The 15,329-nt window shown below is 42.4% G+C and overlaps 1 protein-coding gene across 1 annotated transcript in view; it reads right to left on the minus strand.

Annotated features, from left to right (window-relative positions):
* The window catches only part of LOC130128720 (sodium bicarbonate cotransporter 3-like), an 80,401-nt gene that overhangs the window by 6,977 nt on the left and 58,095 nt on the right, over positions 1 to 15,329 (minus strand). Inside the window, exons 13-22 of the mRNA XM_056298418.1 lie at positions 11,654 to 11,828; positions 10,291 to 10,424; positions 9,662 to 9,907; positions 9,180 to 9,285; positions 5,982 to 6,143; positions 3,342 to 3,455; positions 2,642 to 2,803; positions 1,642 to 1,893; positions 855 to 923; positions 409 to 582 (exon numbers count right to left, since the gene is read on the minus strand). Of these exons, the coding sequence (XP_056154393.1) occupies positions 409 to 582; positions 855 to 923; positions 1,642 to 1,893; positions 2,642 to 2,803; positions 3,342 to 3,455; positions 5,982 to 6,143; positions 9,180 to 9,285; positions 9,662 to 9,907; positions 10,291 to 10,424; positions 11,654 to 11,828 (1,594 nt within the window). The remainder of the gene's footprint in view (positions 1 to 408; positions 583 to 854; positions 924 to 1,641; positions 1,894 to 2,641; positions 2,804 to 3,341; positions 3,456 to 5,981; positions 6,144 to 9,179; positions 9,286 to 9,661; positions 9,908 to 10,290; positions 10,425 to 11,653; positions 11,829 to 15,329) is intronic.

The following is a 15,329-nucleotide window of genomic DNA, read 5'->3' on the forward strand; positions in this document are numbered from 1 at the left end:
TTTGGAGACAAAGCAAGAGAGGCAAGACTGAGACGGCTTGGACATGTGTGGAGGAGAGATGCTGGGTATATTGGGAGAAGGATGCTGACTATGGAGCTGCCAGGGAGGAGGAAAAGAGGAAGGCCAAAGAGGAGAGCTTATGAATATGGTGAGAAAGGGCATGCAGGTGGCTGGTGTGACAGAGGAAGATGCAGAGGACAGGAAGAAATGGAAGTGGATGATCCGCTGTGGCGACCCCTAACAGGAGCAGCCAAAAGTAGTAGTAGTAGTATATATCAATGAATACCCATTTTACTTGATAAACTTCATTTCAAAGCAAGCGTGTTGTGTGTGTGCATCTTTGTTCACATTTGCATGTGTACATGCATAAGTTATACATGTGTTATCAATGAGTGTCAAGACCAATACCATCATGGGGAATATGACAGCAGCCGCTGAGGCCTTGATGACCCACAGCAGGACTAGACAGGTGAGCTGCACCAGGGTGAAGACATGGACCTTCCACAGAGGGACGTAGCGCAGGTAGATCAGGTCTGGTTGGTGCTTAGCGGGCATGCCGAACAGTTTGATACGGTCAAAGAACTGCGAAAGAGAAGAAGAGCAACATATGTTATGTTGGGGGGTGGGGTTCGGGATACGGTGGTATAAAAAGAAGTGTTCAGCAATGGATTTATCATTACACATTCAAGTGAGGACACATTTAATAAAGGTTTTTAAACATTTTGAACTGTGTACGATCTAAGGTTTTGAATTACAAGGGGCAAGCTTCTCATTACTAATAGGGCAAGACCGCTGTTCAGCTAAGGATAAAAGCGTAGGGCGTTATCTTCAAAGCCAACAAATTGAAGTCATACTTGAATGCCTTTTAGTGAAGAGACACCCATGTAGAGAAAGACTCCATACAAGACTGGCATAGGAATGAACTGTTGAGAATAAAAGTGAAAAAATGAAGTCAGAACAAATTATACAGCTTACAGTAGAAAAGAAAAACCATGGCGCATGTGATGAACACAGACAGAGAAAGTAGACCTAATATCTACAGCACAGTTAACAGTTGACCTATCTTTATACCATAGTGCAGTATACTGTGGATGCCTCCTTTACAAGCATATTACATAGATTTTACATTTTAGGACTCCATCCATCCATTATCCAAGCTGCTTATCCTAAGTAGGGTCGCGGAATGCTGGAGCCTATCCCAGCAGTCACTGGGCGGCAGGCGGGGAGACATCCTGGACAGGCCGTCGAGCCATCACAGGGCCGACACATTCACAACTAGGGACAATTTAGTATGACCTATTCACCTGACCTACATGTGTGAGGAAACCCACGCAGACACAGGGAGAACATGCAATCTCCACATAGAGGACAACCCGGGATGAAACCCAAGATTGGATAACCCCAGGGTTCGAACCCAGGACCTTCTTGCTGTGAGGTGACCGCGCTAACCATTGCGCCACCGTGCTGCCACATTTTAGGACCGACTCTCATAAACACAGCAAACTAGGTGTGCAACAGTAACCCACATTAGATAAAATTAATGAGAGAACGCAACTGCACAATTGATCCTTCGAAATATGTTCGGGGCTCTAGTATGTTCACGTAGACATAAAAGTCCACTGTCATCTGCTCTTCTTTCACCTTAAGTACTGAGGTCATGAAAACAGAGCAACCCATGAGGATGAAGATCATGAATCCAGTGACCCTCTGCTCCCGGATGCCCAGGAACTTGGGCTGCTCCCCTGGGGCGGAGCAGCCGGACTCCACCTTCAGGCTGTTGACATGGGAGATGGAGAGCACCGTGGCAGCCACAAACCAGGGCAGGCCCATGATGGAGCAAATACCCAGCATTATCGCCACTACCAGCAGGTCGAGGTGGTACCCACAGCCTTTCTGTAAAAATCACAGGAAGAGAGAGGGAGCTGGGGGTGAGTAGGAGATGAAAGCCATACAGACATGACTCATCTATGGTGTTCTTGCAGACCAATAAGAACAGGGACATCAAAGAGAGAATGGAGAGGTAAAAAGGGTGGTAGCTGAAGTCTTTTTAGACATGGAAAGAATCCACAGAATGTAAATAACTAAGCCTCAGCCTTTCATTAGGAGGATGAAAAGGGAAAGAGAAGACTAGACAGATTTTAGAGCTTTAGTGGATTACAGAGCAAAGAACATCCGAACAACAAAAAAGCGGCATTGCTGATCTGGAGAAACAGGGTGGCCCGTGCGTGTGTGTGCATGTGTGTGTTTATCAGGCAGAAGGGAAACCTATAGATTGTTCTACAGTCTGAATGTGTGTGAGAAGAATCTAGGAAACACTCTAAAGGTGTGAAGCTGACAACTCCTGAAAAAGAAAATAGTTGTAATCTATCAATAGAGCTTGTTTATTCACTGTGTTTCATTTAAACTATGCACGGCTCGCTGAATCATCTCTCTTTGTGTACTTCCTGAGGAGGTCTGAACCTCATTAGAGATGGTAAGGTCTGAAAAGTGACTGTCACAATTGATTCAAAGAAAAATAAGCCCACCAATCTTAGTTGTAACACCAGTAAAATGGATTGAACATTAGAGATCACTGTTATATACATTTATATTCACATGGCACACTGGCATTTTTTTCAGGACAATTAGAGGCAGTCGTGACCTTGAGTTTGTGTTCCTTGCGATTGATGATGACGGCGGTGATTTGCTGGTCCATAAAAATGAGGATGGTACAGAGAAGAGCTGGAAGTGCAGCCACCAGCAGGGTCCACCAGGGGTTCTCCCCTAATGGATCCATCAGCCAGCCACGGTTCTTTGAGGTTGGCTACAAGGGAAAAGCAGAGATGACCGACAATTATATCTAAGCTAGTTAGTGCTTGAGGCACAGAGGAATGTTGACATATTCACTGCGATAATGATGATGATTCCTGGCTGGATGATAAAAACTCTGTGTTGCATGTTCTCATAGCCTTCCTAACACTACTTATTGTCTCCAAATTCCTATTTTTATGACCTAGGATATCTATGTTTAAATCGATGTTGATTTATGGGGATCATAATGGCAGAGAAGACTGATCCATCACTAATAACACTTGATACTTCTATAATCTAAAGCACAAGGTGAATGATTATTCAAATATATTAAGAGGAAAATCAGCACACTGAAAAGGAAAAAATTGAAACGTGTTTTTTTTATCCTCTGCATATGAAAAGATAAATAAAGACTTGATTAATATTTACATTTATTGGCTTACCCACACCTTTAATGTGTATTTTTAATATCTTCATGTCATGCTGGACTGTTGAGCCATTGTTATGTGAGAAGTTACATATATAATATGTACATTTGAAGATTTGCTCACCTCAAACCGGTCAGGAACATTCAGTTTAGGAGAGGGAATCCCCATTAGATAGTCCACCAACACCATAATCATGATGGTTATAAACACAGCAAAGTCACTGATGGAGGAGCGTACCTGTGCAACACAGTAAAAACAGACACAAATGTATTTGGGCTGGATCCAAATATTAGGCTATCCGGATATTTGTTCATTGGGTAGGTATTCAGTTTTCAATTTTGGGATTCAGATATTCATAAATTTTTTCTAAATGTACGCTAACAATAAAGGTGAACTGCAAAAATACATTTTGTCAGCACATTCTTGTACTATATTTATACTTTTTTTGTGGACCCCCCCCCCCTTTCTCCCAAATTGTACCCGGCCAATTGCCCCACTCTTCTGAGCCATCCCAGTTTCTGCTCCACCCCATGCTGATCCGGGGAGGACTGCAGACTACCACACGCCTCCTCCGATACATGTGGAGTCACCAGCCGCTTCTTTTCACCTGACAGTGAGGAGTTTCACCAGAGGACGTAGCGCATGGGAGGATCACACTATTCCCCCCCCCCCCCCCCAGTTCCCTCTCCCCCGTGAACGGGTGCCCCAACCGACCAGAGGAGGCGCTAGTGCAGCGATCAGGACACAAACCCACATCCGGCTTCCCACCCACAGACACAGCCAATTATGTCTGTTATATATGCTCTGTTATACTAGCAAGCATTGCTGAACCAAACTTTCTCACGCTTTTATTTTGAAGGCAACATCGCTAAAGAGGAAGCGTACTGTGATTTATTATCTCTGACTGTCTGTTGCTGCCATGACGGAGATTGCCTCGAGGTCGAAGAAAGCAATGTTTCACACTCCTACAACTGTAGCTTTGTCACAGCCTGATGATTTCTGATTATTAGTTTTACTGTCGACACAGAGAATGTGTCGACAGTCAGTCGTTTCGTCAACATATTTTTTCACATCCCTATTAACTGCCATTGAATCTTCTTATTAGTTTATCACACTATACTTTAGCCCATTTAACCTTAACAATGTAACATTGCATTTGAAGAGACAGCGCTAGCAAAGGAAACAGTACTGTTAGCCGGTGTTTGACTCGCATACAGCTGAACTCCCATTCTTTGTTTTGACCCCGGCTTTCCATTCATTATTATCCAACTCTCTCAGCAATGCCCAAACGTACATTTGAAACCATTGCTCCTAGCCAGAGTTGAATCACAAACCTTTGCAGGCAAAACAAACTAGCAAGTAGGGATGGGAAAAAAACTCACAAACGTGAACTTGATCTGTACCATCGCTTGCATGCAGTAGCTCGGGGCTTGCTACAATCCTTTGCCTTTCCTGTATAATTCGCCTTAAATGCGAAGTAGCTAATAAGTCCTGTTTTTCTTGTCAATCAAAATCGATGGCGGAGGCTTGGCAATCAGTCGGCTACTTGACGTCTTTAGTTTAATAAGCTACGTTAACAACAAGACCAAATGGAGCACATGACGACTCGAGAACTGGGAACTTGATGTGGGCTTGTGTGTGTGTGCAGGGCCAGATTAAATGGATAGATTACACTAGGCAGAGCATTTTTCTTGGGCCCCCTCCCCCCTCCCCACCCCCAAATGAGCACATTTTGATACTTTGTAAACAAACAATATTACTTTTAACTGCCACATGGTTATTATGGTTAATTAGTTAGGTATATATTTTGTTTATTATTATCTACTTATAGTTTAAAATATTTTATGTTAAATATTTTTAATTTAGACCAAAAGTTGATGTTTTTATCTGTCTGTCTGCCCCCCCCCCCCCATGGCAATTAGACCCTAGGCAGCTGCCTAGTTTGCCTATGCCTAGATCCGGCCCCATGTGTGTGTGTGTGTGTGTGTGTGTGTGTGTGTGTGTGTGTGTGTGTGTGTGTGTGTGTGTGTCAGAGCGGAGCAGGTGAGAAATATGGGAAATATTGGTCATTTTGGGGAGCTCCAATAGATTGCCATGTAGTTGCCTAAGCTAAAGGAAAATAGAAGAATGTTGAAATAATTTTCCAGGACAACACAAGATTTTTCAGGACATTTTAGTTTTTCTCTCATTTTCCATGTGTTTTCCATGACTGGAAAATTGGTCAGCTATTTTCCAGGATGCATAGGAACCCTTCAGGGGTTTGATCAGAATATAGGAAAGCAAGTTTAAAGAGATACTTTTATGCTGTTTCTGAGCACATTTTTAACACAGGTGGTTTGAATTACAATGAAAAGGTAGGTGTGGTTTTATGATTTCATAGCTAATGGCTACTGAAATTCAGGGTGGTCGTGTGGGTGTGGCTGGATGGGCTAAACACTGGGGCTAAACCGCTTGCTGCTGAAAAACGAGAAATTCACATTTTCGCCAACTGGAAATCAGTTACTCAGCCGCCGATATCTCTCGTCTGGCCATAAAGTTGATTTTAGGGCTACTATTTGTCTCATCGATCACATCCACACTCCTTACATCGATTAACAACAGGAAAAGTCAGATTTTGATGCAAGTAAGTAATCGCCCACCAAAAAAGAAAGGGAGGCTTTGTAAAAACTCAAATCTGGGGGAAAAACAAAAAGAAAAGAAAACTATGCGCGCGCACGCACACGCACATGCACACACACACACAAACCTAAAAAGATGACTGACCTTTGTGGGGAAGTATCTCTCAGTCTTGAACTGCTTGAGGAAGGAGGAGAGGAAGAAGGTTGTGAAGAACAGGATGATGGACCAGAAGAGAACATCTGGGATGTACGGTCCATGGTGACCACAGGCCGAACCCAAAAACTCTCCTTGGAGCAGCTTACACATCTGGGGGTGAAAAGAGGAGGAGTGGGTCAACTAATAGATCAAAATGTGAGTGAGGAAGAGGCAGACTAGTTTTAGTAACAGGAGGTTAGTTCTAGTGGTGCACACACACATGCACACGCACGCACACACACACACACACACACACACCAATAAGTCAAACTTTTAAAACCACTGACAGGTAAGTAAATAACATTAATTATCTTGTTTCAATGGAACCAGTCAAGGGGTGGGATATATTAGGCAGCAAATGGACAGTCAGTTCTTGAAGTTGATGTGTTGGAAGCAGGGAAAATGGGCAAGCGTAAGGATCTGAGCAACTTTAACAAGGGCCAAATTGTGATGGCTAGATGACTAGGTCAGAGCATCTCCAAAATGACAGGTGTCATAGGGTGTTCCCGGTATGCAGTGCAGTACCTACCAAAAGTAGTCCAAGGAAGGACAATGGGCGAACTGGCAACAAGGTCATGGCCGCCCAAGGCTCATAAGCGAAGGCTAGCCCATGCTCGGATCCCACAGAAGAGCTACTGTAGCTCGAATTGCTGAAAAAGTTAATGCTGGCTATGATAGACAGGAGTCAAAACACCCAGTGCATCGCAGCTTGTTGCTAATGGGGCTGCATAGCCGCAGACTGGTCAAAGTGCCCATGCTGACCCCTGCCCACCACCAAAAGTACCTACAATGGGCACATGAGTGTCAGAACTGGACCATAGAGCAATGGAAGAAGGTGGCCTGGTCTGATAAATCCCATTTTCTTCCCCTTCATGTGGATGGCCGGATGCGTGTGCATTGTTTACCTGGGGAGAGATGGCACCAGGATGCACTATGGGAAGACGACAAGCCGGCGGAGACTTGTGATGCTCTGGGCAATGTTCTGCTGGGGAAACCTTGGGTCCTGGCACTCAGTTCTCAGTCTATTTAATTTTTTAAAAGGGTATTCCACAATCCTCTGTCTTGTTCAACTTTATGCTGATGAAACTGTTATTTATACTTCTAAATCTGATATATTACAAATCCAGAATTCTTTACAGTTCGATTTTAATTTGGTCCTAAACTGGTTTCATAACAAACTTGTATTGAATAAGAAGTCCTGCAGACTCGCTTCTTTGGTTGCAGCTTAAATCTATAAGGCAATTTCATTGGGTTCAGTTCATCTTCAAATTTGTTTACGTTAATTTATCCTTTTTTTTTTTAAGGGAGTTGTTCCTTATCTGATGCGAGGGTCTAAGGACGGGATGTTGTATTGCTATAATGCCCACTGAGGCAAATTTGTGATAATGGGCTATACAATTAAAATTCACGACTTCCTATTTGAAACAGTTTTTGGCTCCGTGTAGATCTTCATATCCACTCAGACATATGCAATATCACTTTTTTTTTGGTGCACGGAATTTTCAAAGAAGTGAGACATAGGTCATTCCAATACAAAGCTCCGTCCGACTGGAATAATCTTGCTATTTTTCTGCGCTCTCTTTCCGCTGCATCAAGACATCTTCATTCCTCATCTAAAACCAATCTGTTTACGCTTTTAATTTATGTGTACTTGAAGACAAACTGCTTCAATTGCTCTTTATTCTAATGTAATTTATTTATTATCCGAGTCATTGTATTCAATTTTTCTAGTTCTTAGGACTGGTGGTGTGGGTGGGAGAGGGTGAGTAAGTTGGCTGTATCTGTGTTATTTGCAGTGTATGTTTGTTATGTAATGCCGTTTTTTAATGTGTTTTATAATTTTGTATTTGTCTGTAAGACCCCCTTGAAAATTAGATGCTACATACAGATACCAAATGCTGTGGTGTCTGGCACCAGCAGATCCTTCAAGTCCTGTAAGTTGTGAGGTGGAGCTGCCATCTTGTTGGTCCAGTGCATCCCAGAGATGCTCAATCGGATTAGGATCTGGAGAATTTGGAGGTCAGGGCAACATCTTGAACACACTGTCCTGTTCCTCAAACCATTCCTGAACAATGTGTGCAGTGTGGCAGGGCACATCATCCTGCTGAAGGGGACCACTGCCATCAGGGAATACCATTGCCATGAAGGGGTATACCTGGTCTGCATCAATGTTTAGGTATGTGGCACATGTCAAATTGACGTCCACATGAATTTCTGACCCTCGTGTGCCCATTGTAAGCACTTTTGGTGGTGGACAGGGGTCATCATGGGCACTCTGACCGGTCTGCAGCTACACAGCCCCATACGCAACAGGGTGTGATGCAGTGTTGTGACATTCCTCCCGTAACCATCATTCAAATTTTCTGTGACTGTGCCGCAGTAGACCTTCTGTCAGTTCAGACCAGAAGGGAGAGTCTTCGTTGCCCTCTTGCGTCGATGAGCCTTGGGCGCCCAACACCCTGTCGCCGGATTGTGGTTTGTACCCCCTAGGACCACTGTCGGTAGGTACTCACCACTGCTGACCGGGACCACCCCACAACCCTTGCCCTTTCAGAGATGCTCTGACCCAGTCGTCTGGCCCTAACAATTTTGCCCTTGTCAAAGTCGCTGAGGTCCGTTTCTCCTGCATCCAACACACTGACTGTGAGAACTAATTGTTTGCTTACCATCTAAATTACCCAGACCTTGAAAGGTGCCCTTCTTTGGAGATGATCAACATTACTCGGTTCACCTGTGAGTGGTCATAATGTTTTGGCTCATATATATACACACACACACACACACACACACACACACACACACACACACACACACACAAACTCACGCAGTCATTCAAATATGTTTGCTTAATAAGTTCTAGCTTTAGACTGTCAACAATTATTTTTGATATGCATATTTTGATATTTTGTTTTCCTTGAGTTTTTATTTGCTGTATCCTATTATTTGCTGCTGAAAGCAATAAAATTTCTATGTTGGAATGAAGTATTTTTTTTTTCATAATGCTTGTGCAATTGAACTGGAGTAATACTGAATGAGTACGTCAATGGCCCAGATTACTTGAGTCCTGGGATGTGAATGCACTTACAGTGACAAAGGTGGGTGTATGTTTAATGTATCATATTGGAGGCCCCTATGTGTGTGCCTCACCGACACACTGAGGTTGCTCCAGGGGATGGACTCTGGGGTATATCCTGTCTGGTTCCACTTCTGTATGACCTGGGCTGAGGCATTGGCTGGGGGAGAGCACTGACACCTGAGGCCAAGGGAAAAGATGTTATGCAAAAGAAAACCTTCAATGCCAAAGTCATGCTGAGCCAGTAGCCCCAGTATATGATTGGGTTGTGTGAAATCTGTTCATAATGTCAACTCAGTCACAGCTTTAATAAATCTAACTGGTCTCCTCTCTCTTTGCAAGTGCTATATGCAAAGTCAGTGCCAAGTCAGTCCAGTCTGACTCAGCATTTCAGTTAAGGACAAAGGAATATGCTTTCTGTTTGTGGGCTATAGCTTTGACCCTTGCATTCCTTACTAGTGGTTGCACTGGCTTATTCAACTCATTTAGACTCATAGGTGTCTCTTGATGCTACATACCAAACATGGAAATGAAAAAGGGTCCTGGGCTGACTTACGAGTACAGGGTGAGGTTGTCCAGATTGTTATGCATGTTGACGGGGTAGTCTTCCCCAAGGTGGAAGAGCTTCTCCAGAGCCTCATAGATAAAGATGATGCAGATAAGGGCTGCAAAGGCTTCCTCTGTGAAGCGGGTGATGTAGCAGACGAGGGAGCTGGCATCGGTGGCCACCAGAACGATACACAGGAAAGCTGTCCACAGGCCTATGCTGGTTCGCAGCGACAGGTAGGATAGACCATAGTCACTGGGAGGAGAGAGAGGGTGATATTGAAGAGTATGGATGGATGAATGATTAATTTTCTGAGCATTTACATGAACACAAAACAAACTTGGGCCCAGCTAATACAGGGCTCGTGGCAAAGCCATGAGGAGTGGACTTTCCGGAGATATCTCAGTAGTATGGCTTTACTCAGCCAACTTAAATTACTGTTTCTGGGTGTGTCATATGCATACATGCATATACACAAATAAAACCTGACGGATACTTTTATTTTCAAAAATGTTTAACTAATTTATAAATATTGCAAATATTGTGTAGTGCAACCATGTACAATATCAAATAACTGTTGACAGCTGAGTCCTTTCAGGTTTCCACCACTGGAGGGCCACAGAGTGAAGAAAACTCACTTGCAGAACTTGAAGAGGATCTTCTCAAAGACCAAAACAGGTCCTGTGCTACCAAGAATAGTGAGAGGCTGCCCTGAAAACAAGGAGTAGGCTACTCCTGTCAGCGACGCCCCAAACAGAGACTCTATGGCACTCTGTAAACAGAGAAGGGAGGAAGGGAGAGAGGGAATGAGAAAGGGAGGACAGGGCAGGAGCGGGAGGTGGGTAGGGGGTAAACCCAGCCTGGAGGAGGCTTGAGAAGGAGAAGCTGAGGGAAAAGAAGACAGAGCCCCCCCAACATAAAAAGACTTGATTAAACAGACGATCCAGGCTAGTGAGGTAGAGACTAGACAAGGTAAACTGCTCTAGTTTTTTTCCACCCTGTCGACGTGTTGAGAGTCATATCTCTGTGCATTGGTTGCCTGCTGAGTTTACTCAGTCGCATCACACACCAGCACACAGACGTTGCCTATGCAAACAATTTCAGGCCTAATAAAGACATCTGGGTTATATATATACAGGAGAGAGAGCGTGTCTGCTCATGAAGCTCAGCTCACAGACGCTGTATAGAACAGCTCACAGTGGGACAGGGGGATGTATGCATGGGGTGGCAGATGGGCGAGTTGAATAATCACAACTACCAACTGTGGATCAGAGAATAAATGCCTGTCTGCATCAGGCAGACGAGAATGACATAATAAATTCAGGAGGAAATCAGGTTCGACACTTACACTCACTTTTCTTGATGAACCAACCAACCTGTTGTATATGTCACATAGACAGAGGAAAATATTAATATTTAGATGGGTTTTATTGCATTGACAATATGGTGGTAGGTATGACCGAGATTAACATGTTATGGAGAAACACACATTGGGAATTGTTCAAGGGCTCAATAATGCTGTGTGATACAAGAAACATTAAATTAAACCCCCACTCTAACAACTTTGTTCAAACTGTATGAAAGTATGACCGAGACTATCAAAGTAGTCACAAAGTGGCACTGACGAGAGCGATTGAGAGAGAGGAGCAAATAACCCAACCTGAGGATAGGTTGAGGTATCAAGGCATGGATATCCAGACATACCATAATTTAATTTATTAGAACTTTGTGATATGAACACAATAAAAAAGTGCAAGGTGCACCACATATAACGATTCATGAAACATACATACTTAATAACACATAAGACATAGATGTATTTCGCTCTGTATAGCTTACTGCAGAGCAAAGGGTTTTGATTCCTGCCAGCGCTAAACAAATGTATCCCCCCCCCATACTGCATTGTAGTTCAGATGAAAAGGTTACTGTACATTATGACACACACACACACACACACACACACATACATGTGCACATGCGCACACACACCGTCCTACTCACTATGTTGCCCTTAGTGGCTTCCCCGAGCAGGCCACCGAAGGTGATGACGGGGGACATGCAGGCGCAGTAGAGGAATAGGACGGAAGCCAGACACTGGAGGCTGAAGGAGTCCCTGATGTCACTCCAGTAAAATGGGGCCTTTCGCTTAATGTCCCTGAACAAGCCCCCAAATATCCTGAGAAGAGACAGCAATGTTTAAAGTTTCCAGGAGACCAGAGAAATACATTTAATTCCCATTTGTACAGCAATATGAAATTACCAGTTAAGCCTTTTGTGACTGTAAGCATCTGTATTGAAGCTGAACCTGTACGATGACCTTCTTGTTGAGGGCAGCTTGCTAAAAGAACAATTTCTCCTATGTGCACTATAAGAACTTTTAAACTTTAGTACGCTTCAGTCAGCTGTTGAACTAGTGTAACTGATGTGCTGGTTTACACACTCAATTTAGTCCCAGAAATATTATACAGCCATTTCAGCAGTAGCCATGAATACTGATTTTTGAAAATACTGAATATTTCAATATCATTAAGCAGCACTTGTTTATACTTTCACAAAATTAAGTCTTTAGGAGTTTACAGAGACTTCTAGAAATAATCACAATCCTAAAGTTCTCTTAACGGTAACTGATTTTATGTATTATTAATAGTCCCACCACTTCCTTTTTTGAACCTGAATTGTCCAAAAAAATTCTCACTCATTTTGTAAATAAGGCGGAGAATATCAGGTCCCAAATCCAGCCTGGCTCTTGCATTCATTCCATTCCCCATGTTAATTCTGCCTGTTTTTACCCAGTTTCAACCAATTACAATTTCAGTGTTAGAGAGTACAGTCTCTAATATGAACTCCTCCTGCATCTTAAGATATCATTCCCACTAAGCTGCTCAAGGAGGTATTTTCAACTATTAGCCCTGTTATTCTGCAAATTCTGAATAATTCTCTAGCCTCTGGTTCTTTTCCAGACAGGTTTAAGAATGTCATTGTTCACACATTGCTGAAGAAACCTAATATACGTAGATCCCTTGTCCTTAAGTAACTACAGACCAATCCCCAAATTGTCTTTTTTACCTAAGGTTCTGGAGAGAGTAATTTTATCTCAACTGATTTTTTTATGAACACAGTGTTTTTAACAGTTTCCACTCTAGTTTTAGAGTACTTCATAGTACAGAGACAGCTCTAGTTAAGGTCGCTAATGACCTTAACTGACTGCAGACAGAGGTGACTGCTCAATTTTAGTTCTTTTAGACTGAAGTGCTGCCTTTGACACAGTCGATCACAACATTCTCTTACATTGCTTAGAGACTTGGGTTGGCATCAAGGGCTCAGCTCTTAGTTTATTACGCTCTTACCTCACCACCAGAATTTTTTCTGTTGTTCTGGGTAACTCTACTTCCTTGATGGCTCAGTTGAGTTGCGGTGTCCCTCAAGGCTCAGTTCTTGGCCCCCTTCTCTTTTCTATATAAATGTTGCCCCTTGGTCAGGTCATTCAAAATCACAATGTGTTTTACCATTTTTATGCTGATGGCACTCAGTTATACATGGCACTAAAACCCACAAATCCTAGCACCCTAGCAAATCTCACAACTTGCCTCTCTGACATTAAATACTGGATGTCTGAAATTTTTCTTAAATTTAATGATAATAAGTCTGAGGTCCTTCTGTTCCATCTCCCAAATTCCATCAGCCCTTTTGTTACTAATCTTGGTCTGTCAGGTAGTCTTAAGCAGGCTGCTAGGAATATTGGGGTAATATTCGACGCCAGTGTTGCCAGATGTATGACAATTATTGTATTTGTACGATAATTTTGTCCTCTGTAAGATGTACGATCAATAATGACAAAAAGTCTCATAATGTATGATAATTTGGTCATTATTATTATTATTATTGATCGTACAGAGGGCAAAATTATCGTACAAATACGATAATTATTGTACATCTGGCAACACTGTTCGACACTAATCTCAGTTTTGATAATCAAATCAAACATGTTGTTCAGTCATGCTTTCTCCAGCTCAAGGTAATCTCGAAAATGAGGTCAGTTCTATCAATCGCCGATCTGCAAAAAGTTGTACATGCTTTTATCTATTCTTGGCTTGACTATTTTAAGGCACTTTACTCGGGTGTCACCAAGGGCTCTCTCCACGGTCTGCAGTTGGTAGAAAACGCCACTGCTCGGTTCATTACTGGGCCAAAGAAAAAAGAAAAAAAAAGGGCATGACCATATCACTCCTGTGCTTGCCTCCCTATACTGGCTTTCTGTTATATTTCGAATTGAATTTAAAATTTTATTGCTCACTTTAAGGCCTTAAACGGTCTTGTTCCTACATACATTTTTTATTTATTGACCTGGTATACACCTTCTTGACCATTAAGCTTCGCAGATGGAGCCCTGCTGGTTATTCCTAGGACTCGGTTTATCACAAAGGTTGATCAGGCTTTTGTTGTTAGAGCCCCTACACTATGGAACGCTCTTCCTATTGATGAACCAAATCTAGCTTCTTTTAAATCTTGTCTTAAAACTTGTCCTTTTGTGAAAGCTTTTACAAATGTTTGACATTTGTTTTTATTTATTCATACTTTTATTCTTACTCTTACTTATTTGGTCTTATTCTTATTTTTGCCTTGTCTGGTTTTATTTCTTTGTAAGTCACTTTTTAACATTGTTTTAAAAAAGTGCTATACAAATAAAGTTATCATATTTGTTGCTGCCCTCATGGTTATTGAGACCTGCTCAGGCCTGCAAGATGACCTAGATTCAAGCCAACCTATTCACACCCAACATCTCCTACTCACACCAGCAGCCTTGTGCAACATGTTGGGCTTGAGTCTGTATGCATGTTTATTTATGTCTGAGGGAACCCCAGGGGTGTATGGCTGTGTTGAAGCCAGACTACCTGATATGTGCATGTGCATATGAGTGCATGTCTTCCTCCAATCACTCAAAACTGATCCATGCTAGCATTTTCAACTCTCTGTCATTTCTAATTGATGTATTCAGGGGCTTATTTGATCCTTCTGTACCCCCCCTTTTCATTTTTCTAAATTCATTTCTTACCTATCACATGTTGTTTTGTATGTTTTCTGTGAGGCCGGTTCTATAACTGTGCTGTGCAGTTTTCCCTCTATTCCAATCTACTTTCCTTTTATCCACTCTAATGGAGAATCCTCTTTACTCTGTCATCTCCAACCAACACTTTCTATTTAATACAGTAGCTGTATCTGCGGAGGCTTTGCTTTCTTTACACGTGTCCGTTGAACATCTCGTTCTGTGTCCCACTATTGGCCTTCTGTCAGCATGTGCCTTTTATAACAGTGGTGGAAAGGAGAGTGGATATGTAAATAATGAAGTGTTCCCAGTCTGAGACGTACGCGTGCGGAGTGTGTGTGTATGTGTGTACGTGTGTGTGTGGTTGTGTGTTCCAGGTCTCAGATAAAGACATTCTACTAGCAGTGCTCAATATATTCTTTGTAGCTATGTATAAATGGCTGCATTTCTGGTTCAGAGAGAGTTTAAGAGGACTTATAAGGAAGACAATGTTAAGTTTTAAATTCCAAATGGGATACTGTATCATAATATGTAGACCTGCAAAATTAGTAAGTATTTGTTAGAGGACTTTGGGAATTAAAACATGTAATTTTATTATAGGTTACTGATCTACTACTACTACTTTTGGCTGCT

This window comes from Lampris incognitus, chromosome 18 (genome assembly GCF_029633865.1).
Source record: "Lampris incognitus isolate fLamInc1 chromosome 18, fLamInc1.hap2, whole genome shotgun sequence".
In the NCBI taxonomy this organism is placed as follows: Eukaryota; Metazoa; Chordata; class Actinopteri; order Lampriformes; family Lampridae; genus Lampris; species Lampris incognitus.